Raw genomic sequence first — 24,565 nt, 5'->3', positions numbered from 1 at the left:
GCAGTCAGAATTCAGGCTCTCTCACAGAAAGCTCTCCAGTGAAGCCTGTGCGGAGGGGTGTTGGAATACACAGCACGTATCTGACAAATACCTGCATACTAGCTGTCTACGTTACTGCGTTAGTACTCGCTGCCACTGGGGCGTGGAGTTTTAGTCGGTGATTTTCTGAAAATCGTGGCTCTAATCATTTAGGACGCCTCAGTTCTGAATTATGAACAGACGCCTGTAAAGATTATCTAATTTACAGACAGATGCTAAACAAGCTCTAAAAAAAAAGCCCCCAACAGGTCTGTATTAGGTAAGTCGGGCTAGGTAGTCACCTACAAAAATATCTTTTCTGCTTCTGGAGCGTTAGGAAAAGCCCAACATTTGAGCTCCTCCAAAACTCCCACGTACTAGGCTGAAATGAACAGGCTGTAAATCCACTGCAGACCATACACCCCAGAAGAATGAAAAAAACAACAAAACGCAAAGTGTAGCGGAAAATAAGTAGCAACCGACGAGCAGGAGTTTGCTTCTTATCAACCAAAGCTTCACACTTAGTTGGGAAAGCCACAGGCAGGATGGTAAAAAAAAAGATTCTCGTCTCCCAGCTTTGTCTGGTACCTTCAAGCTGAAGCTAGCCGTGACCCCAAGAAGGCACACAGCTGTTTCAGCATGAGGTATTCCCCCTGAGACCAGAAGCATGGAGTAGGATTTGAGACAACACAGGCAGAGCTTTTCCAGGGACCTCCTGCCATACCATCATCAGGCACTCCTTGGGCACAGGCCCATCTTCTCATTCTCTCTGTAAGCTATAGCACAGCCTGTGCTAGCGTCTTGGCAGTGAGATCCTATCTCCTACCACCTACAGAATGACAACAAGACAACTAAGAGAGAAGCAACATCAAACTGAGAAACTAGAACTATAGCAAATGAGCATCCAAAGCCAGCTGGGAGCTTGCTCACAGCCAAGACCCCCTGCTTGTTCCTACAGCATAAGCCAGCACAGCAACAGGTCCTCCTCGGAATCGGGGAGCTTAGCGCTGCCTTTCAGTGGCAGGATGACAAGCTGGCTCTACAAAGCAGAACCACTTCCCAAGGGTGGTTGTCAACAAGAATGCGGGGGCTGCGCAGCACGGTGGTCTCTGAACCATGTGGGAAGCTGTCATCCCTTTCTGTGGAGTCATCTGCTGCCCAGGAAATCTACTTGACCCCAGTCCAGTGAGGGACGCTGTGGGATGGTGTTTTGCTGCATGAACTGTAGACCCCAGTACACTGTGCCTCCTGCCATGCCACCACACAGCTTCACGTGGTTGGGGCTGCAATTTGCATCATGCCAAGGAGCCGTTTTGTGCCTTCTCAGCACAACACACACGCCCTTAACCATGAGGGGTGTCCTGCCACAGTGAGCATCCACCTCTCATCTGTTTAGTACTGGTGTCCAAAATACATTTTCATACTGACAACAATGCTTCCTTCACTTCTTTGGTGGCACTGACACAAATCAACGCTTGTCACTGTTGAGATAATTAATGGCCTGAATAGATTTGGAACCAGAGACTGATTCTGAAGCTGAATGTGCTGCCTAGAGCTTTCCGGTTTCCAAAAGTGACCCGCAAAAAGGAAAATGGGTTTGCGCTCTCCGTTTCTCTTCCCTGCTGCCAGCAAAGTAGCTGAAATGTGATTTGTGTTCCCTTCCTCCTTCCCCGCTAGCTTTGCCTGCAAGGTTACGCAAGACAAGATGACAACACTGCTCCACGCTGAATACCTAACGTGCAGCAACAAGTCACAACGCACAATTTTATAAGGTGGTACCAGCCACACAGAGTCTCCCGTGACAGCACTGGGGGGACACTGCCCCATGTCCCCTCCTCCTAAAATACACAACGCAACCAAGCCACGTGTGCACAGCGTAGCAGGAGGTGACGCTGTGCCAGCCCTGCCGCAGCACGTGATGACATCAGCGATGGGTCCATACTCCGGCACCAGGCACTACAACGCAGCTGCAGGAGAAAGGCACCACGGAGCTGAGCACTGGGAGAGCTTCCCACTCCTGCACAGTGCGGCAGGTTTGCCTTGGCTCTCCATACGCTGCACAGCGCTGGCAGTGGAAGACTAACCCTCTTCATCTCCTTCCCAGAAAATGTGCCTCTTAAAATAGCAGAAAAGAAGGTTCAGTTTTCTCCTAATGAGAAGAAAAATCCTGACATCTTTGACAATCTGCAGCAGAAAATCCATGTTCTCAAACAATCCTGTTCTTTGACAGCACTTAGGTCCCATTTCAGGAAAGTGTTCAATTACAAAGACTAAGTACATCAGTTGGGTGCTGTTTAAAGTGAGATCTGTAACTCCTCTCTGCATTTACAGAGTCCCTAGTCCTCCATTAGGCCATGACAGAACCTCTACGAGGCAACATACACGCACTGACAATCCCAAGACAAGAAATACATGACACCAGGGACATCAGAGGAATTCAAATGTGTTTAATTGCATCCCAAACAGGGGCTCTCTTAAGCCACAGCCTCAGGAGCAATCAGACTGCTACAGCACTTCTGTCTTGTTTTATACGTTCAATGAAGCAAGTCCACCCCCTGCAGCATCTCCTAATAGAGTCTCTTTGCTGTGCATATTTTCTACAGCACTTAAAATCTGTGGTTGTTAATAGCTGAAAACGCACAAAACTCCTCCAAGAGAAACCACAGAATTTAAGTTCAATTGCTCCTTTCTGTAGAGGACACAGCCAGAGGGCTCTGGCGGTTAGAGCAGGGTTCATCAAGGGCTCTTAACTGAGGAGGAAGGCTGGGGAATTTTCTCAACATTTAAAAAATTAAAATTAATAAAATCCCTGTCTATATCAGTAGGCAGACAATTTAAAAATATATAAAAAATAGATACATACCTGTTAAAAACTACATAACAAAGTTTGATGATTAGAAGTCTAATAAAGCAAATGCCAGAAAATCACAGAGAAATGTAAGTATAAGTGCTGATTTTAAAAAGTGTCAATAATAGGACTTCAGTCAACACATTGCATTCGATGCAAGTTGATCAAGAGGCTAAAAGTTCCTTCAATGTACAAAGACCTCTTAAGGCTTAGCAGTGCCACTGCTCTACTGTCTACAAACAGAATAAAAAAAATCTCCTGTCCTGAGCATTCAAGACACTCGTCCCACAGGCTCGTGCACTGTGATTCAGTCAGCACAAGCACATGGAAAATTTTAATTGCACTACTCGCCCCTAGCAAGAAGTTTAGGACTTTCGGCGATCTCAAGTCCTTGACTCCAGCATGAATTCAGTTGTGCTCGAGTCCAGCATGTACTTAACTCCTTTCCTATAATCAGTCTCTCACTGCTGCCTGCCTCTTCCTGAGTTCATCCTTCCTCCTATCATTCTTTGTATCCTTTAATTTAACTATTTCTACCATAATACCCACAAATCTTCTGTTACTGGTTTGGCAAGGAGCATGTCAAAACAGCTTTTCCAGTAAGTCTGTTCTTCAGCTCCTTTTACCACCCACATCCCTTCCCACCAACAGTCCAGACTGGTCCCCCATACCCTGCCTGTGAGCACTCTCTAAAATCACCAGTTATTACTCACTGTTGTTGCTCTGTGTGGGCTGGACGCGCTGATCCGCTACGCTGAGAAGCAAAACAAACCACCAAAGACCCAATTCCCAACCTCTGTCCCTTTGCTAGCTGTCAGCTCGATCAAACAGAAACACTTGCCTTATAGTTAGACACTAAAGAGACAGAGCTTTAACAAAGGTGGCCGAGACAGACCCCTTTGCATTCACCACGCAGTCTCTATCCTCTCCATGCTGCACACACGTCGTACGGATTTTGCTGACAAACAGACCTCCCCTCACCTGCCTTCTACCTGCTGCTGCAGCTCCTGCACCTTCTTGCAGATGTCTCCAGCTATCGCGTACGTCTTGCCGACCTTGGTGAAGAGCGCAGCCACCTTGTCGGTGCGCAGGAAGCCGGCAGCCCGGCGCTTCAGCATGTGCAGCAGACACGCCTCCACAACTCCTGCAAGGGAAGGAAGGACACAACGTTGTGGGCACTGCTGTCCTTGAGTCCCCTCCCGGTGAACGCCATCTGCTAATGCCCACCGGACGGGTGTGGAGTCAAGAGGACAGAGCAGGGGGCAACGAGACGGAAAGACAGACTAGATCTCAAATTCAGAAGATGCAGGTATGTGTATCATCTGCAACAACGAGCACCTTGTAAGTTACAGATAACGGCAGTACATAAATGAACCAAAGGAATGAAACACCTCCCAGTATTTTCACCCCATTTTACATGTGTGTCAGCATGAAAAATTCCCAATTTTATTGAAAATGAACCCAAAGGCAAAAACTCTGCTCAACTCCTCGTGGCAGAACCAGGTCCTCTAACTCAAGACACAATGAGGTAGAAATCTGCCTCTACTGATGATCTCTGCTTTGAGCAGAGGCTCCTATTTAGCTTTGTGAGTTGCTGCGTCCTTTTCTCCCACTTGCATGGCTCCATGTGGTCTGGTGTTTGCAATGGAAAGGTCTAGCTGGCCTCTGTTGCAAACCTCACTGTAACGCGCTCTGATGGTCACCAGTAAAAGACCTCATTGCACTATTTCAGCCTTACAAGACTGTGCACCAGAAATCCAACCAGCTGTCAGCTGAACTGCTGCAGGAAAGAGAAACAAGATAAATACAAATAAAAAAAACAAAATAAAAAACAAGCCTTCCCTGTCTACCAGCTTTTAAATCGAGACTGCAGATGACTCATGCAGCCAACCCTGTCCATGAAAAGGCATGAAGGAGAACAGACCCCTCATTCATAGGGAGGGGAAAAACCCCAACGTTCTCTGCAAGGTGTGCGCTCCCTGAAACCCACGCAGGCACAGCCCTCACAGCAGGGTCCGAGTTCAGCATCTGAGCGATGCTCTCCTGTGTTTAATGACAGCAGGCAGTCCTGCGCTACACTGCAGTTAGAATTGCCACGTTAAATCTTTGTTACGAGTAACAAATGGTGCTCCATCTGCTCTGATACACACTGCTGCTCTCCCCAGATTCGGCAGCTAATTTTGAAGGGCGGCAGTGTTTGGTTGTGCTTTAGCCCAGCACTGTTGGGTGCTGAGCGTTTCCTGAACACTCCCCCTCCTTACTGCACTTCATGGCCTCCAAATCCCACCATACCTGAAAGCCTGAGTCTGAAAGACCTGTCCTCACTGCTCAGTCCCTGAAAACCACCCTCAGTCCCAGGCAGGACTGAATGGCACGTAGAAACACCTCCTGCGTGCTGCCAGCCTGGAAGCCACGGCAGCCGGGGGACCGCGGGATGTGTCGGTATTGAACAGCGTTAGCAAAAACACCCCCTTCGTCTCCCCCACTGCTGCCCTATTTCTTCGCCTTGCAAGACTGAAGAATGACCTGCTGAATGAACAAAAAAAATTTAAGAGAAGCATTTATGAGGCATTAATAACTTCACATCTTGTGTCTTATCACACTGGAAAAGACAAACTCTAACTGGCTTCCTGCTATCACTGACTACACAGAGTAACCTAATGCGTGTTCAGAAACCACAACCGTCTGCTGGGAGAGTGCAGGGAACAGCACTAGAAAAACAAATTGGAAGTGTGCCGTGGGATAACCATGTCACTATTCTGCTTTCAACTGTGAAGGCAGATATTTTTTAAGCTAAGTGTCATTGGGATAAAATCTGGTAGAAGATGAAATTTCCATGGAAAGCCCTAATTTCCCCATGAGACAGCCAGTGGAATTAAATACTGATGGCTTGGAGATTTGGGATTGTTCATTTTTAACGATTTTTATCGAGATACAACTAACTTGAGTGAGCAAAGCCAAGTCTTCTAATTGTATACCCTGAATTCATTCTCTGTGAAACAGAGAAGCCAACATTCTCTCCTCTCCTCCTTCCTAGTCCTAAGTTTATTCAGACTGCAAATTCTTCAGAATAAATTTGATATATTCCCTTATTGCACAACCTATAGGAGAACCACTGCAACCAATAGCCTAAGCGTGGCACTGTTCCCTGAAAGGACCAGGGCACATCCCTGCTCGGCCCCTCTCAGCAATCAGCTTACACCAGGAAGGACCCGCTGCAATCAAAGATCTGTGGGTGGCAAAGGCAACACCCGTGGTCTTCACAAGCAGGAGCCCGGTGCTGCTGCCATCTCTGCCAGCGAGGCTGTTCCCACTCAAAGGAAGAGGGAGCATCTGTGCACCAGCAGCGGGGGCAAGCACTGTTTGGCTGCCCGCGGGGTTTTGCAAGGCCAGGCAGAGCGGCACGGGAAGAGCAAAGAGCGATGACAGCACAGGGATGTTCTTCGCATCGCAGCCATAGATCCTGTCTAGCAACCATCACAACAACTCTTAACCCAGCTACTGTTTTGCTCTTTCAATTAGAAATAAAGAAAATGAAAAACGAAAAGCAGCCTTCCGGATGCCTGAAGCAATGCAGCAATAATTGGTTCCAAATCTCAAATGAAGCAACCTGCCTTTAAAAATAACTGCAAAGAAGTGCATTGCTGTTGCTTAGGAAACAGGCTCTCTTCCCACCTTCACTGTTGTGGGGTTTTTTCTTTCTTTAAAACAATAAAATATTAATGAAACAAATTTAGTGAAAAGCACAGTAGGCACAGCTTTAATTATTAATAAATGCTGCGGCTGCCATGGAGGGCAATTTCCACAGTGACTGTCCCTAAAGCCCCAATATTTAATTACTCCACGGTGACATTTCTCATCACAAGGCCTTGGCATAACATCAGTCCCCAACTGACTGTAATACACGTGTCGTGGTTATTTGCAAGGGGCGACACACTGGGAGCAGCTGCTGGATTGCCTCAGGATGTATTTCCACGGGATGAGGGATCAGTGCACCATGCCCAGCTCTGTGTGTAAGGCACCCTGCGGGCTGGGTTCAGGCTGCCGTCCCAGCCTGTGTGACCTTCGAGGCATTCATTCTCCTCTGCTTCACCGTCGGCTGAGGCTAACAGGACTGTCTGTCTCCAGCTTTTCCCTCCAGGCGCCTTTATACAAGGGAATTTTTCCAGACCAGCTGACCTAATCTGAATTAGCTTTCAAACACACAGTGGTTTTTAACCAGTTAAACTATAAAACATTTGAGGAGGGGAGTACCTCTTGCAACAGATGCCCTCCTAGTCCAACCCAGGGGAGCGGACAGATGTCACCCGACGGCAGGAAGGCACAGGAGCTTCACAGCACATTAGTTAAAGAGGTCAGCTGCCTGGAGGAGGCACGGAGGCTTTTTCTTTCCCGTGTGTCCAAAGGCAGGCACTGATCTCATTGCGCCCTGTCAACATCACCCACAACCACATTCTCCTGCATGCGTGCACACACGGCCAAGCTCAGCCAAAAGGGAAATGTCAACACATCCTGAGCAAGAATCACCTCAAGCTGCAGAATCTTTTAAAAGACATGAGAGTACCTTGACAGTGATGCTCAAATGGCTCTACAGAGAGGAAATACAAGGCATTTGAGGATGTCTCCTTGCCTCCACTCATCTTTTCTCTTTTTGTTTCTCTTCTGTTTTAAACCAACCACAAAAATGGGATTTCTATTTTCCAAGCACTGGATTGAAACAGTAAAAGCACACTTTTTACAGTGAAATAAACCAGCATGTACAAACTCTCACTCCTGAAATACACCACATCTCCCCAGGAAAGTCTCTCCTTTTCTGTGCAGGAAGGCCTCCCCAAACCCACTGCTCTGCACTTAGGCTGCTTACACTGCCTGCATTCTGGTCATTTGCAAGGGAATTAGCACTGTTTCTTGGCCAGCTCTTGGATTTAAATCAATTCTCCATGGCAGGCTCTCGGCATTCATCTTGTAGGCTTCTGGGAACAGGTGAAAACAAACTGAACTAACTCATTTATCCTGAATATAATACACCGCCCTCCTATCGTTCTGCTGGACGGTGTCAGAAACTACAAGAAACGTTAAGTGAACACACAAACGGGTATGGCGTGCACAAACACTGCCCTTCCCCACCTCCACAGGGCATCAGCATACATTTTCAGTGAGTTGAAATCAACAGAGATTCTGTATTACAACCACACCCAGAGACACATGCATAAAACCCAACCAGCATGCAACGGAGACAGCACCAAGAACACACGGTAGAGCCGGGAGCTGGGAAGAAACAACCTTGACTTGGTTAGAGAACACAGAAAACTATGTTGGGGGAAGAGAGCTGGAGGGTTAGGTAAGTCAGGTTTCTGCAAACCCACTTTTCTTTATTTTTAAGAAACCAAAAATAGGTAATCCCCTCGGAGATGCAAACTGCAGAGCGCAGAGCCCAGATTGCTGCCTAAAAAGATAACACACCCAACATTCCAGGGGTTATAGTCAGAAGAACCTTTGGGACAGGGAAATGAAGTTATTTACCTGTTTCAAAGCAAATGAACCATTTTTCCCTTTTTGGAATCTGACACTCTTAAAAGACATCAGAAGAGATGGAGATTTAGCTGTTTCTGGAGGAACTGATACCATCAGGAAGACATCAACGGGTAGTTTTGTGCACAAACAGGTAGCTTGTACGCACATACACATGCTTTTATTTCTATATATGCATGCACATGGATAAATATCCACTGTAAGCTTTCTGAGCAGAGCACAACGTGATCCTGAGCCTGCCTACTGTTGCTATACTTACAACAATAAATATGTACAAAACCTGACTCCAGAGCAACGCAGATATTCATTATGTACAAACTGGAAGAGCAGCACTGCACTTGGAATAAATCAACACAGCTCAGGTAATTCCCTTGTATCGTTCAGCTGACAGCAGCCATCTAAAAATTCATTAACTCCAGCCAGTTTCGAGGAACATCCTCTGCAGTATCCACTGCTGAATTTAATTAAGTGCAGATATATTATTGATTTACAGTCCAAATAATCACGGTCCCCAACAGGCTTTGAAAAATGTCATGTTTTTATGACTTCAACAAGGCTACTTCTTGCAGGGTCAGGTGAACAACTTCAGTTTTCTCCTTTTTTGCCTTTATGAAAATCTTGACATGACTTAATGGAGTGTGAAGTAAGAGCTCCAGGGATGGGGCTGGAAGGGTGGTAAGCAGAGAAAAGGCGGCCTGTGGAAGGATTATTTATGGGGTTTATTTAGCAGATGAAATTTCCCTTAGACAGGAAGAAACACTGCAGCTAAATACCTTGTTTTCATGGAAACTGTGCACAGGGAATAGAATTCATGAGGCTGAAGAATATAAGAGCAAGTGAAAAGAGAAGGATGATAAAGAAGCAACCAGACGCTCAGGATCTCCAGCTGCTGTTGCTTTACCCAGCTAACCACAGATCTGCCCAGTTTGAAACCAATTTTATTACCAAGTTATAGCATGCTATGCCATTGAGAGATGCAAGCTGCAAAATGAAGACCTTTAAAGTATCTATTACTTGTATTAGTGTTTGTTAAAGCACTAGTGTAGCAAATCACTCGGAGTCCACGCAAAGGAAAATACCAAGGTGACAGCTGCTAGAAGAACACCAAGTATTTTTATTTTGCAACAGCACAAAGAGACATTGTCTGTGATCAGGACTGCACAGAACCAGGTCCTGTGCAACTGTCTAGGGGGAAACAGTCTCTGCCTTGAAGAGTCCATCAGTAAAACTGCACTTGACAATCACCAGGAAAAAAACCTTTCCATTTCACTTTTGGAGGTTTCATGCGAAAGGAGATTCACTGTTAAAGAAATGTTGAAAACACACTATAAAAGAATGATTTAATTTGAAAACTCTACTTATAGTTAACTGGATGGTTTGAATCCCTATCAGGAGAAAGCACCCTTTCCCCCGGGAAGCAAGGTAAGAGCAGCAGTTAGTGGCAGTGAACACCCAAGGCTGTGTGGCTTAATGGTTAAGTTCACCTGGACTCAAGCTACTTGTGCTTTGCTCTGCCACACAGACAGGACACAGTCATCACCCCTGGGAAAAAGAGAGATCTAAATGGACAACCCTCAGTTCTAAACATAGCTCTGGCTGGGAAACCTCAGGGCTGGAAGGTGGTGGCTGCTCCTCCTTAAAATCTTGACCATTATGCTCCAAGGACCTCAATACCCTTCAGAAAATGGAAGTGTTTCCATTAAACACTATTAAGGCTAAATCAAAATCACTGAGGTTTCTCTAAATAATTGACTATGATCCAAATTGACGGCCCAGGACTAAAGTAAAATGTTTAGCAGAGTGCTCTAAAAAGCATGAGAGATTATATATCACTTCTCAAACTAAAACCACGTGCAGTTCAAAAACTGTCTGGTTTCACACCACAGCTAATATTCACTCTCTTCCATTTTTCCCCCCCTCTCTCCTCTATACCACGCCACTCTTTACTTTAAAGCTGCCATCTTTGGAGCACAATCAAAAGCTTTTAAATTTGTGTGAAAAAATATTTGCCTTCCCCCAATTATGATCATCTCTGGTGCTCTCTTTGGACTAATGTGTTTATGAAGTGAGGTAGAACCTCTATAAACTATTTTATAAGCATTATTCATCACTGAAAATGTTTCCTTTGTTTTCCAAATAGGAGCAGGAATACAGGGAGGCTCAGATTTTGTTTATGAGACATGCATTTCCATAGTGGATTAACTGCATTTTTTAAAAACATCAATGCCAAGGGTAGAAAGCCAAAATAATTAGAATAATAAAATGTCTGGTTGGACAATGGTTATTTACATCTATTTCTACATAAGTTACATTTCTGTGAGCTAAGAAAATAAGAAAGAGAGGAAACTGAATTCTTACATTTTTGGTCAGATCCTGAGAGCACTGTGCTGTTTAGAAGCCTCAGGGCAATCACCTACCAAACCCAAAGCATGAGGCACCTCTTTGTAACGGGGCTGATTTTCAGAGGAACTGGAAGGCTGTAACTCCAGCTGAAACCTATGGGAACAGCATGCTGTGTGGAGAGTCAGGACCCTTCCAATACGAGGTCCGGACTAACTCCAAAGCAATCTCCTGGTCCTTTCACCGAACATCTGCTAACACTTTGTTGCCATACTTTAAACAGGAGGCAGAGATAGGGCTTCTATTGGGAACTTATTTCTCACCTTAAAAACAAACAAAGAGCTTCCCACATTGCCACCTCCCACGATTTTGCTGCAAGTCTGTGGATATTTGATATTCTTCTGAAAGCTTTACCATCTTGAAGCATGCAACTGGATGAGAATCTCTGGATAAGAAATGTATTTAAGAAGTACATTTCTATTCCTCAGTTGGTTTTATTTTCCTGTCATGAACTTTAATCCAGTCTTGTACTTTAGGGCCACGAAGGAAAAGATTTCTGACTCATGATTTTTCATTGCTTGGGGCTGGCAATCGTGACGTTTGGTGACTCTGATAATTGCTTGGATTTCAGGTCCTGAACAAGAAAAAACAGAACACAAGCTCCAGCATCATGCAGTCATTGGTTCCTAATTAGATCTTCTCTTCTCTTTCAAATACAATTAACTTTGTGCAAAATGGGATAACAAGTCATCGTAAGACCAATGAAGAAAACAGTCCCACAACTGACCACATTTTTGTGGTTAACCCTTAGGTATGGGAGCAGCTTAGATTCCTGGCCAGCACTACCAGGCACTCCTGCAACTCAGACACATGGTCTGAAAAAAAAACTTGTACAGAAGGTTTCACAGAAGCTAGAAATGTGCCACATCAGGCTGTCTTCACTCCAGATGTACAAGACCAATTCAAACTGTGCTTAGTAACACTCTCTATCTTGTTGAAAAAAAAAAAAAAGCCCTTCAAACACTTTCAGTCTCATCTTTGAAACCAGCATTTTGATGTTTTTCAAAGAGCTGTCTCAAGGCTGAAGGGGAAAAGAGAAGAAATATTAAAAAGTGACTTAATGAAAGATCTTGACTGGACACTTAAAAGAGACCATTTGGAGAAAACCAGTCCTGTGAGATTCACGACGCGAGCTCCACACCCTTGAAGACATAAAGAACAACATCTGGGTAGCCTTGTCTTGGATCCACTCACGAATAAGGCATGTTCCATTAGGTTTGCTGTGTGAAGCAGATTTAAACAGTTTTTTAACTCTTTGCTTATAGCAGCATGTTACTGTCAGATCTAAAGATGGGCAACCGTGCAGGAGAAGGCTTAGCAAAGCTGCAGGTGGCTTTCAGACAAACACAGTGTAATGCACGGAACTGGAAAACTGCTTGGTGATTACTGGTGAACACACACGGGGTAAGCAGAGACCTGCCTGCAGGAAAGCCTCCTTTTCTTCCCCCTTTCCCTCAGAAGTGTAAAAGCCGGGGAGGGCTAGTATTGCTGGAGAGGACACGACCAGCCATGAAAACCTCAGGGAAGCTGGAGAAAGGAAGGACACGGGAGGGGAGCGCCAGCGTTCTCCCCGGCCCGCAGAGATGGCACTCAGCCGAACGCGCACGGCACGGTCCCTGCGTCACGCGGTGCCAGCTACCGTTACCGAGGAAACGGCACCAGATAACCCGGGCTGAAAACATCCACATCCAGCTTCTAACAGAAACGCCCGTCCACTGAAGATGCTACGAGTATCCACAGAGCTTGCGTCATTTCATTATATGACCGACAACACAACACCGGTGAACTGCACTCAACAGCAACCTGTAGCCCAAAGAAATGTGGCATTTTTGTCCCAACATGGCACACATTAGTTCAGAGACGCTCTAGTCCAGCATGGGGCTGAACAGTGAACACTGGGTCTGCCAGCTCAGCCTTGGAGTTTCTTGTGCTTACAAACCCCACGTACCATAACAAAGAGGCACCGAAGAAGGGTGTGGGGCAAGTGGCACACACCATTTAATTGGCACCTTCAGCCATTTAGGACCTACAAGAGCTCCTGATGCAGACAGGCCCTGAAAATCAACTACCATGTATTTAAGAGACTCCTGCTAAACTCAGCCTTGCAGAAGAGAAAATGATTCACAAGAATTCTATATTTATAACGAAGATTCACTGAAAATGACTCATGTACTGAGCCAATCTAATTTTAAATAGAAGGGAAAAACCTCTTGAAGAGGCACATGAATCTGAAGTGGAAGAGGGAAGAGAACTGCACACACAGGAGAGCCCCAGCCAGGAGCTGTTAGCCAAATCTACTGGAAACAGTTTCTCCATTCAATTAGCTGAAGTGGCAGCAGAACATTCAGCTTCACCTACTCCTGGTTTAGAGTTAATTAAGTCCTACATTCAAAGCAGCCGCAGGTTGGAATACTTCCTTAGAACAGGTAGGACTGCTGGGCAATAATAAGGCAGCTCATGGAGAGTTATTAGTTCTTCAGACCCTACAGAATTCAGAACACAAAACCAACTGGAATCACAGTGAGAGGGAGAAATATTAAGAAGATTTTTCAGTATTGCTAATTTTGGCCAAGCAGACTCTAACAGAAATAGCTGCCGCCCCACTACCCCTTACATCACCACTGCAGCACATCTTACAGAATACGATCTCAGAGGCAGAGGACACACAACACGAGGAGCTCTCCAGATCGAGCAGGCAGCCCACAGCGAGGGCACAGGCTCAGGGTTCCTTCACCTGCTCCTATCTTGGGACCATTTTCCTCAGTTACTACTTCTCCTCTGTATAGTACAAATACACAGTAGATAAAAGGGTGAAATTTAACATAACCACAACCTAAATGGAGGAAACGGCTACAGTTTACATTAATAACAATAAAACATTAGCCAGAGAACACGGCCAAATCTTGCACTCCTGCACTGAATATGTAAGGATGAATAAATTATCCTAAGCTATAAGTAAAAGATAACTTGGAAACAGCAAGCAGGCTAGTGTAAGATGAGCCTTGCATACATAATAACCACGCACAGCAGAACAAGCTGGAATTTCACTGCTGTGACAGGAAAAGGTTACTATTCTCAGGCTTTGGCTTTCAGTAATGTGTCAATACTTATTTCTCTAGACAGTCCACTTACCTCCAAAGCCAAATCTAACTTCCACTCCTCTTAATCTCTCCACTGTCATCAACACATAACTGGGCATGCTTGGCTGCAAATGCTCCATTCTGGGAAATCCAGAAGTGTTTAGATGATGGCTGTTCTCCAACCATTCTCAGCATCGCTCCCAGTTAAGTCTTCAATTTGAAGCACGAAGAGAAAGCAGCCAAGAATTCACAGGCCAACACACATATTTACAACTGTACATAGCTTTAATTCTCAGCAGTATCTTGCTGTGATGTTTCTCCACACACCCAAGTCTGATGAATAGTGTTAAGTTTTTATTGGTCCTAGTAAATTATGGGCTAGATTACAGAGCTGTTGGACCAGCATTCAACAGTTCATTCTCAGGCACTGAACGAAGGGGCCAAGTCTCCAAAGGAGTACTTGGTGTGAACTCTTGGGAGCTGACCTCTACTGAGAATCCAGCATTGGACCATCCTTCATCCACCCACCCACCTAGGGTCTGCTTCACTCCATCATCACAACACACACACATCAGTCTAAGTCTGCAGGGACCAGGCAAACCACCACCTAATTTTAGAATTTCTTCAGACTTTGAGCGATTCACAGAGTTCTGAAACACCAGCTGCCCTTGATACACATGATGTTATCTCCAAAGAAATCTTATTTTATTGCTAATTCTTGGTAATGCAACTTCCAAAGTACAATCATGAGGAAAAGTCACCCACATAATGGCTCACTGATTATATTAAAAAATATACAAGAATGTCCACGATGTCAAAGCCTAGACCTCAACCCCTCAAATGCACCATTTATGTACTACAGCGTTCAGTGCACAGTGGAGAGCAGAGAAGTGTTGTGAAGACCTGAAACATGCCAACTAGCCAGTGGCACGATGCTGGCTAGAAAAGTCACTGAGATTTGTATTGTTTCCCTTCTTTAAAAAAGGTAACAGCTCTTTCAATGCCTTTTTGGGATGGATTCTGTTACCTGTACTCAAAATGAGGCACCTTATTCTTCAAATACATTGCGACAACTTACAGAACAAAGTATTTCCATCTGAAAGGCAGCTGCCAGATTTTAACCCATGACTGTGAAAACTTCCTTTTTTGGCAGTTATTCTCTGGGTTGTGTCTTACCTCCAAAGACATATTTTTTAACCTACTAGTGCTTCCTAGTGAATCCCCTCGTCACTTGGGCTTGGTAATTATTTTGGATAATGCCATTTTAATAAGAGTTACTTTCTTATTTGTAATGTACACATGGATGGAGAAAATGTAAAGAAAAGGTGACTTGGGCCTGAACTCCATGATTTCTAATATTTAAATGCCTGCATTTACCTCCAACAGCAGAGAAAACACATTTCTATAGGAAAAGTAAGATCATGTAGTGTTAGCCCCTCTGTGTCATTTACCACATAAGGCGATGACGTGACTGCTGTCCTCGTGTACAAATTTCCGGGTGACAGCTTCTTCCATGATCTGCTTTACCTAAAAGAAATAAAAAGAAGTGATTGTAAGATCCCAACACAAACCAGCACAGCACTTGGGAGTTTCGGTTTCAACCTTTGCTTGCCCTTTCCCCATCGCCAAAAGACTAACAACTCACGCAAGTTACTCTTTGCAGGGAAGGAAGGAAGGATAAAAGCATTTAAGAAAGGAAAGGACGGACAAACCTGAGCAGCTTTTCATGGGGTGAGGGAACCTCTGGTAGAACAAGGACAGGTCTATTTGGGGCATACCCCTACAAAAGACTGAATTATTTCAGTGCCCTCCGGAGAACTTCTTCAGCAGAAGTTCCAAAGAGCTGTGCAAAACTTTTTACGTAATTCATCCTTGGCCTTCCTGCGTATAGTTACTTCTGCTCATGAAATAAGATTATGTATTGCCATGTGCTCTTTGGGGCATTCTGCTCTTGCTCAAGCACAAAGAATCCCTGAGCTACACAGGCGTACGTCCCAGAGAGGTTTACAGCAACCCTCCCGTTTGGGGACTGTACGTACCGCAGTAATTACAAGTGATGCTCTCAAAGCTCTGCTGCACCAGACACTATACAAAAATAATACAGTACCTACAGAGAAGACAGTGCCTTCAGTTTTTGCTCCTAGGCACAAATTAACAATTACAGCAAAGACATTTATCACACTTCTTACTGATTTAAAACAAAGCTCCTCTCCAGTTTCAAGGCTGATGTGTCAAGCTCCAGAGGGAATTCATTGCAGATTACTGACTTCCAAAAACGAAGAAAACAGACAAATCTTACAGTTAGGCTCTTGAAGAGAGGCTCCATTCATCTGCTGGCTTATTCCTCCCCCAATGGCTTCCTCTGCCTGATACCAGATGAGACCTATTTGCCTCAACCAACTCTCATCAGACACTCATTCCCTCCTGGCCACGGAGCACTTGCTTTTCCAGACACAAACCCACAACCATTTTTGGTTTCTCTCATCTGTGAGCTATAATTACAGGGTTAGGACACTCTGCCTAAAGAAATGCCACATCATGTTCAATGTACGAAAGTAAGTGCTACTGTGGCAGAAGATTTAACAAGACACTCTCTTCTTCCAACAGGGAAGCAGGGGCTAGGGCTGCACACCCAGGAGACCTCGGCCCACGCTGCTCAGCAGGGCCGGCAGCAGCACACTCAGCGCTCAGCAGGCTGCACCTGGCACCCCAGATAACCAGTTTAAAGCTGGCTGGGTTACCGCTCCTTTGCAGCACTGATGGGTTCAAAGGTTTTAAGCCTTCCCACGCAGCGCTGGAACCAGGAGGAGCTGCAGGTGCAATGCCTGGTGGAGAGCTGGGCTCTGTACTGGCACTGCTGTGACGATGAGGTGGCAGCTCAGTGCCTTCTCCAGTTTGGAGGGCTTCCTCCTCCAGTAAGATCATTTGCGAAGCCAATGCTGGATGCTGTAATCAAGCATGCCTTCCCCCCAGTACCCATCTTGCGGCCCCCATGCCCACTCCTACACCCCCACCCCAGCTGGCAGCCGTCTGCAGCTCCAGCACTTGCTGCACGAGCCTTTCAACCCACGGCGTTCTCCTCACCCCAAATTCTGGATCAAGTTGATCCTACAGAATTTGGACTTCTCATCAAACGTGAGCCCTCTGGGTCGCAAAGAAAATGGGAAAAAGCAAATACGTAAGAGGCTTTGAAAGTAGAACATGTTTTATATCTGAGGACTTCAAAGCAAGTCTTTTGCGCTTTATAAAACCCAGCTCACTGTTCACATACTGAGGCTTGACAATACAGACTCCTAACAAGGCAATTTCTTTCTTTCCTGGGGCATTTCTGACATGGCTAGTAGAACTTTGGACCTTACACTAAAGCAGTGGGAGGCGGAGGAGTAAGAGGGTATCAAGGAAGAAGCAAAGGTGTGAGAAGGTCTCACGGATGGGCTCTCACACAGGAAGCATCTGGATTGCTCTGTTTAGCCAGCATTCCTCTTCTCACATTTTCATTCGCATAACTGTTGATTTACAAGCTTGATGTCTGTTTATCTTGGCAGGAACCCAACAAAACCTGTTCCAAACCTCACCTACAGGTTTGAAATCACCTAGATAACAGCACCTAGGCAGACCACGGCTCAGCAAAGGGAAGGGGACAGGACAGCTGCCTGGTTAAATGGCAGCTTGGAACCTGACCTGCATTTTCACGCGTGGGAGGCAGCGTGTTCCGTCAAACACAGCTTGCAGTGGAAGCACAGAGACAGTGCCATCCTCTGCCTCCAAGCCAACTCATCTCTGTGCCTTGGCGGCCCATCTGTGAAAGGAGGACAGTGACCCAGCCTTTGCAAGCTGTTCTGATTTCACCGGATGGAAACTGTATTTAACCTACTAAACGAAGGCCTGAGTTACTAAAGGGAGGAAGTACCTCTGAGTGCCACGAGCATTGAGGCGGACAGAAGAGGAAGCATGAGAGAGCTGGGCCAAGGTAAGTCATGCACGCATGACTCAAGTTCACAGGCACGAATTCAGGCACCACTCAGGACCGCAGACTGTGGTTTCAGTCGCAGCTCCCTGGAGAACAGTAACTGGAATTCAATTCCTGACGACAGGGAGGAAGAAGAGTCATTTACCAGGAGCAAGAGCTCTGGAGCTCAGAGGCTGACTCCCCACTGTCACACATTGCCCAGGCACATCCCAGTCATTTGTCTTTATTAGCCGAGTATGTTATTTAGATCCCAGTCTGTAGCCCCAGGAACAAAAAAATTAAAGCGTATAAAAAATTAGAAAAAGGTTTCAGATGCAATACCCAACCCTACTTTTATACAGCAGCACCATATAGTCAGCCTGTCAGCAGAGTTTGAAACCAGGACCTCCAGAGCCTAGCAGGACAGACCAGGCAAGCAATCGGCGTCTGTCCCCAGCTGCCACCGAATACAGAGCAACCTCTGCGTATTTTCTGGAGAGTCAGTAAATGTCATTAGAAAACATTTTCAAGGCACAGGTAGCAGATGTGAAGACTCAAAAGCTGGGATGCAGCGCTCCTCAATCCCACGTCATTCCTCACTGCCACGTAATTGAGGGATGCTCCAGGCAAGGAGTTAAATCAAATGTTTCTGACCAAATGGAACACGAGCCTTTTTTTTTCCCCGCTTGCAATTTTGTGCAGCTGTCTTTGTAGGGAACTATGCTGCTGTGTCTGTTCTGGGGAGGCACTTGTCAATGAAGCTTTCTGAGCAGAAGCCTACACAGACACCCACATGCAGACACTAGCGGACCTGACCAAACTGCAAATGAATCTCATTAGAAGAAACACCACCAGCCTACCCCCCCCATTCCCCCACCCACCTGCGCAGGTACAGGAATCCACTCAGGAGGGAGGGCTGCCTGCTAGAGCCAGCGCTGCTGACGGAGAGGAACCTGCTCAGGTGGGAAGGAGGCGGCAGAGGCTCGGCTCAGGTCTCACACGGGCTCCCTCCATCGCCTCGCAAACATCACCCCGTCCTCTGTGCCTCCTTTGAGGGACCAATACAGGATCCACTCAACCAGGCTGTTCGTTTACACCCAGGTGGCACATGCATGCAGAAGATCAGCAAGTGCCTCAGCTTCTGGGTGTTTCAGTCTCTCTGTCCGTGAACCAGAAGCAGCACTGGATCAGGAGAACCACAGAGAGCTCCGACAGGCCCCAGTGACAGGCCCAGGGGACATTCTGCTCTCCCTGGAAAGGTAACAGGCTCCGTGTGCCCCAAGTCTACCAGCCATCGGAGAGCAAGGATGGGAAACCTCTGCCTGAGTAAAGACCTTGGCATTTGAGGGGTGAAGAATGTCCTGGCAGTAGCGTTATCCACATAAAGCAAAGCAAGCTCCTCAAATAAAAGTTGATATGCATTTGCATGACATTATAATGAATGACTGCTCTGACTTTCTCCTGCATGCAGCAATGGCCAAAACTTTCAGAAGCAGTCAAACACCAAACTTATTAACACATATATTATGACCTAAGTTTCATCAAAGAAAAACACAAGAGCAATGCCTTTATGCTACTTTTTGAAAAATTTTTTATTATAAGGAAGCTTTAAAAATGAAAATAAACTCCAATTTTGCAGCTGTGACCTCTTTCAGATTACAGGTTGCAGCGCTTGCCCCATCCCTGCATCACGATGGGATGCTGGAGAAGCACCACAGGAACGATGCAGCGTCGGAGGCAAAGAACAGTGCTCGTAAAACACTGGAATAACCAGGACCACAGTTAAATCCCACAGCAATTTTTTCTCAAAGGAGAAAACCTTATGTGCAGCATCCGTGGCTTCTTTAGCTTGTGTAGTTACCAGTCATCTCATTTATTGATTGCTCCTGCTGCACTGACTCTTTGTTACTCTCGATGAAGAATTGTGTGGTGTAAATACAAGCTGTTAAGTACGTACTATATTTCTGCCCAGAAGCAGTTGCATTTTAGTTGCAAGACGAGCAACTGCGTTTCTGAAGTGCTCCAAAATTTTTCAGGGTGAAACTGCTACCGATATTGTTATTTTGTGTTTGTTTCACAGCTAGAAAGAGTGCTGTGGTTAAATCCAGAAATGGCAAAAAATCCCCCCATTTCAGCAGGTAGGAGGAAATGGCCAGAGAAAAGCCTGTTCCATGAGCCTGCTTGTCACAACAGATTTTCCTGCAGAGAGAGATAAATGTTTGAAATGTGAACTTATAAGCAGCCTCAGCATGAATCCCGGTAGAGTTGGATTTTCAAAACACATTACATGTCCTCCTTTCTATTAGAGCCAACAAAATACATTCTTTACCAGTGGGAATTGAAAGCCCATCTGAGAAAAAGCAAACAACACTGAATTTTCCCAAAGGAAAAATGCAAAAGCTTTTGCTGAGAGGGAGAGACAAAATAAAAAATCACTTTGCACCAAGCGACTTTAGAGACAACCATTTTATATTGTGCAAAGACAACCGAATTTTAATAGGTTTGGTGTAAACAACGTACAGAAAGAACATGCTTATTCTGAACTCCATTAGATACTGAGGTTATGAGAAAATAATTCACCAGGAGGAAGAGCCTGGGTTTAAAGGACAAGGGAAGGGCATGATGGCTTTGAGAATGGACACAACTAGTTACATTGGCAAAACAAGGCCACCAACACACAAGATGCACGCAGGTGTAAGTGTGAAAAGTCACACAGAATAAAGAATGAGGTTGAAAATTCTACCAGAAAAAGTTAATTACTCTAATGACAGCAGCATAATCTGGTCGGTATACTAGCAGTTTGCATTCAATTCCCGGCTCCATCAACTGATTATTTAGAAGAAAAATAAATCCCAGTCTCAGTGTTTCTGCCTCCTGATACCACTTATCTTAACGTGAGCAGAACAGACAGGGCCCCCTACTACACACCTGTGCAGTGCACAGGCAAGAGGCGTTACCTAAATGGGTGTACGATCATCAAAAGGCTTCTCATGACTATTTTAGGATGGAAAGCTCTGGGCAACCCCCAAAAAGCCAAGCCACCATAAATCCTCTAAAAGAGCATTTGTGAGGATCTGGAGCAGAAAGAAAACAAATCAAAACAAAAATGCAGATGACATAGAAGGTACGAATAACACTTTCAAGCATTATTCAAGTAATTTAAAAGCTAGAGTCCAATTAAAAACATTTTAGAGACCTTAAAAACAAATTAGCCTCAGATTTTGTAATTATATACCACTTGTTCTTGGCTCGAGCTGGCTTGGATCATGAAAATCCATTTCACTTTCAACCTCCTACATTAGCACACGATTGCAATGTTCAGCATTGGAAAACATTTCTCAAATTTATTTATATATTTAAACAGTAACCCAGGAGAGCAAGTGCACACACTTCTAAATCAAACCTTACACTGTCTTGGCTCAAAGGTTCCAGTTCAAGCTAAAATTTCTAAACGAAGTGGCAGGTTCATGGCTGCATGAACCCGCAGCATTTAGCATGTGAGCAAGCAGCAGCTGACACCTGCTTGGTGCCCAGGTGCTGGCTGGGGCATTCTAGGACATGGTCCTACAGTTTTGGGTACAGACCGTTCTCTACCACTTCCAGTCAACCTACACTGACTGAAACACCTGATATCTTCTGGTTTCAACACTAACAAATATTAGGACACTACATTCAGGCTCAGGAACCTTGGCCGTAGCAACAACTTTTCACCTGAGCTTTAATGAATCTTGCTCTCCTACCACTTCTGATTTCCCCAGCTGTGAACCGGGGGAGGGGAAGGAGCAGGAGGATAGTTAGCTTTGTAAAAATACTTTTTATTGCTGTGATGGATAAGCATTACATCTTCACTTAGCTCCTGTGTAAGAACAAGCAGCTGCACAGTCAATGCCACAAAAATCCCCAGAGCCTGTTCACGGAGGTGGTGATGGACCAAGGCGTGCTTACACCAGCAGGCATCTCCTCCCAGAGCACCCTGGCAGGGGCCCCCAAAACACACCCTGTTGGAGAGGGTCTCAGCACAAACCTTTGCCTTGCAAAGCACAGCGGGAACTCTGTCCTGCTGAGCACACCCTACCCGGTCACAGCACCCTTCTTTGCAGACAGAAGCACCACCAGTCCAAAGGCAAGTGTGATCAAATGCACTGTCCCCGTTCAGGCTCGGGGCGTTCGGCACTTTATCCACCAACGGATCTCAGATTGCCCCAGCACGTAAATGTCACACAGGTGTTTGTAAGAACAACAACCCAAACCAACCCAGCCTTCCTCCCCCCTTTCTCAGCACACCTCCTAACGCGCAGGTATGAACACCCCAGGAGCACACACTTCTCCAGGGCTCTGGCATTTGGGAGCCAATTCCATTCATCCCAGGATAGCTTAGGACTAGCTTTATCACTGATATTCCTACTTTCTCCTCTAAAACTCACAGCTAAGGAAAAGTTAGTAAAGAACTAGTAATAAGGGAAGCACAACCCCATGGGAAGGGCGCCGGGAGCATGAGCCCACCGCAGACTCCTGCCTCGGCCGCTGAACGCAGCCATCACCTGCTGCAGGGCCGGGGGGGGCCGGCGGGGCCCCATCCCTGCTCCCCGGGTTCGCTCTGGAAACACCAGGCAAGACCCACCGGCACGTCTGGGGAGCAGCGTTACAACGTCCCCTCAGCAGCCTGGCGAAGCCGCCGTTATTTATTTATATTTCCCAGTCACGGGAAGGTCTGTGCAGCAGCACAGGCAGGGTTACACGGCTGTAGCCGAACAGGCCCCCCACTCCCCTCACCGCCCCCCCAGGGTTTAATTCAGCCTGGACAAAGCTGTATTGCATTTACCCCGAGCAAACCCGCCGCCGCCGGCGCGCTCAAACACATTCATCACCGGGAAGGTTCAACCTTTCGCTACCGGCCTGACCCCGCCGCGGGCGGCCGGACCCGGCGGGAGGCGCGCAGGACGGCCCGAGGCTGACCGGGGGCGCCGAGGGGCCTCCGGCGTGCGGAGCGCGGGGCTCTGCCGCCTCACAGCCCCAGCCCCAGCCCCGCCGGGGAGGACTCCCGCCCGCCGCCCCCTCCTCCCTCACCTCCTTCTTCACGTTCCACAGCAGCTTCTCCTTCACGGCGTCCGCCGAGCAGCTCATGGCGGGGCGGGGAGCGGGGCCGCCCGCCGCGCCCCGCGCTCAGAGCCGCCCGCCCGCGCCGCTGCGGGAGCGCCCGCGGGGCGAAGGCTCCGCGCCGCCCGGCCGAGCGCGGGGAGGACGCGCCTCGCCTCGCGGCGCCGCCGCCATCTTGCGCGGCTGCCGCTGACGTCAGGCCGAGGGCGGGAAGGCGGGGCCGCACCTGCCGCCGCCGCCGCCCGGCTGAGGGGGCTCCGCCAGCCCGCGGCGCGGAGGGACCGCGCGGCCCCGAGGCGGCCCCGGAGCCCCCCTTTCCTTCGGTGCCAGCCCGTGCCCACGCTGGTCCTGAAGGAGCCTCGTCGCGGGAGGGGCCCGGGGAGCCCAGACGCTCAGTACCGCCCTGGGAGCGCAGCAGCGGCGCAGCGGCCTCTCTAGAGGAGGGCAGGGGGGTGAAGCATCAGGTTAGTGACATACGTTGAATCTGATTTTTCTACTGCCAATTTCCGTATTTTCCACTAAAAAGAGTGAACGGCGCACTCGCGTCACTGTCTGATCTTGGCAAAAGCACAGCACTTCGCAAAACAGCAAGGGGTGCCCAGGAAGCGTTCAAGCTCTTCCTTCCAAAGCAAATAAGGGTGTAGGCAAGATTATTCCTTCAGCAGAGGTATTCAGGATACTTAATAAACCAGAGCTCGCTCTCAGCGAGTCCTCCAGCTGCTGCTGACAATCCTACATGAGTTGTGGCTGCAAAGGAAAGGATGCCACAGGAGCACCCGGGCAAAGGGAATGCTCCTAAGGGAATGGTGCGGAAAAAAGGGGAGATGGCAGGCAGGAGGAGAACCTGGACTGCACTGAGAAGACGACAGACCTCTGTTAGTGCAGGCACAAAAGGGAAAAAAAAGAGATGTTCCATTTTTGAAAGAGGCAGCACATAGAGGACACTGAATCGTATTACTCACTCACAAGAAACAAAACCATGATGAATAAATTAAGCTGTTTCTACAAGCTCTCATACAACACTAAAGTGAGGGTAGGGGCACCTACCTTACAGTAAACCAATTCTCAACACACAACTGTGGGAAAGAACAGCCGGTATGCACTAGAAACCACAGGTACCAAAGAGAGGCTTCTCACCTTTCCAAACAGAAGGATTACCTAACTTCTTTCACAGACACTCAGATACTTTGTGGAATAGTTTTTGCAGATGTTGCTCACAACAAAAAAAAACCCTATTGTTTAGCTCAGAAAGCTGGGTAACAGGAGCAAAGAGAACAGCTAAATAGAACAGACAGATTATGTTGGCTACCTCAAAAGCACACCTACTGCAGAACATAGACTGAATCTCTGGATCTAATTCCCTGCTAGGCTGCTCTGCCAGTCAAGAAAGGTTAAATAGTTTCAAAACAGAAGTTAGGTTACCTTTGTGGTAATACAAATTGTGTGTAGACTTAATGAAATATCAAAATGCTCTATAATTCTTATTAGGAAATGAAGTTATTTCCATGAACACAAAAAACCACTGCAGCCAATGAATTGTTCAACAATCAAAGGAAAAGCCCAGAGAAAAATCAAAACCAGTTGTCTGCAGAGCACCTGTAAGTACACCGATACCTCCTACAAATAGCCCGCTCTTGCAGG

The 24,565-nt window shown here is 46.7% G+C and overlaps 1 protein-coding gene across 6 annotated transcripts in view; it reads right to left on the bottom strand.

Annotated features, from left to right (window-relative positions):
* The window catches only part of SGSM2 (small G protein signaling modulator 2), a 48,579-nt gene extending 25,577 nt beyond the window's left edge, over positions 1-23,002 (bottom strand). For all 6 annotated transcript variants that reach the window (XM_068415622.1, XM_068415625.1, XM_068415624.1 and 3 more), the window contains exons 1-3: positions 22,895-23,002; positions 15,330-15,405; positions 3,848-4,010 (exon numbers count right to left, since the gene is read on the bottom strand). In XM_068415622.1, coding sequence (XP_068271723.1) covers positions 3,848-4,010; positions 15,330-15,405; positions 22,895-22,951 — 296 coding nt within the window. In that variant the 5' untranslated portion in view covers positions 22,952-23,002. The remainder of the gene's footprint in view (positions 1-3,847; positions 4,011-15,329; positions 15,406-22,894) is intronic.
* Between the last annotated feature and the right edge of the window lie 1,563 nt (positions 23,003-24,565).

The sequence above is a fragment of the Nyctibius grandis genome, chromosome 18 (assembly GCF_013368605.1).
Source record: "Nyctibius grandis isolate bNycGra1 chromosome 18, bNycGra1.pri, whole genome shotgun sequence".
Lineage (NCBI taxonomy): Eukaryota > Metazoa > Chordata > Aves > Nyctibiiformes > Nyctibiidae > Nyctibius > Nyctibius grandis.
Note: the sequence above shows the minus strand (reverse complement) of the source record. Positions and strands in the feature narration are given on the sequence as shown.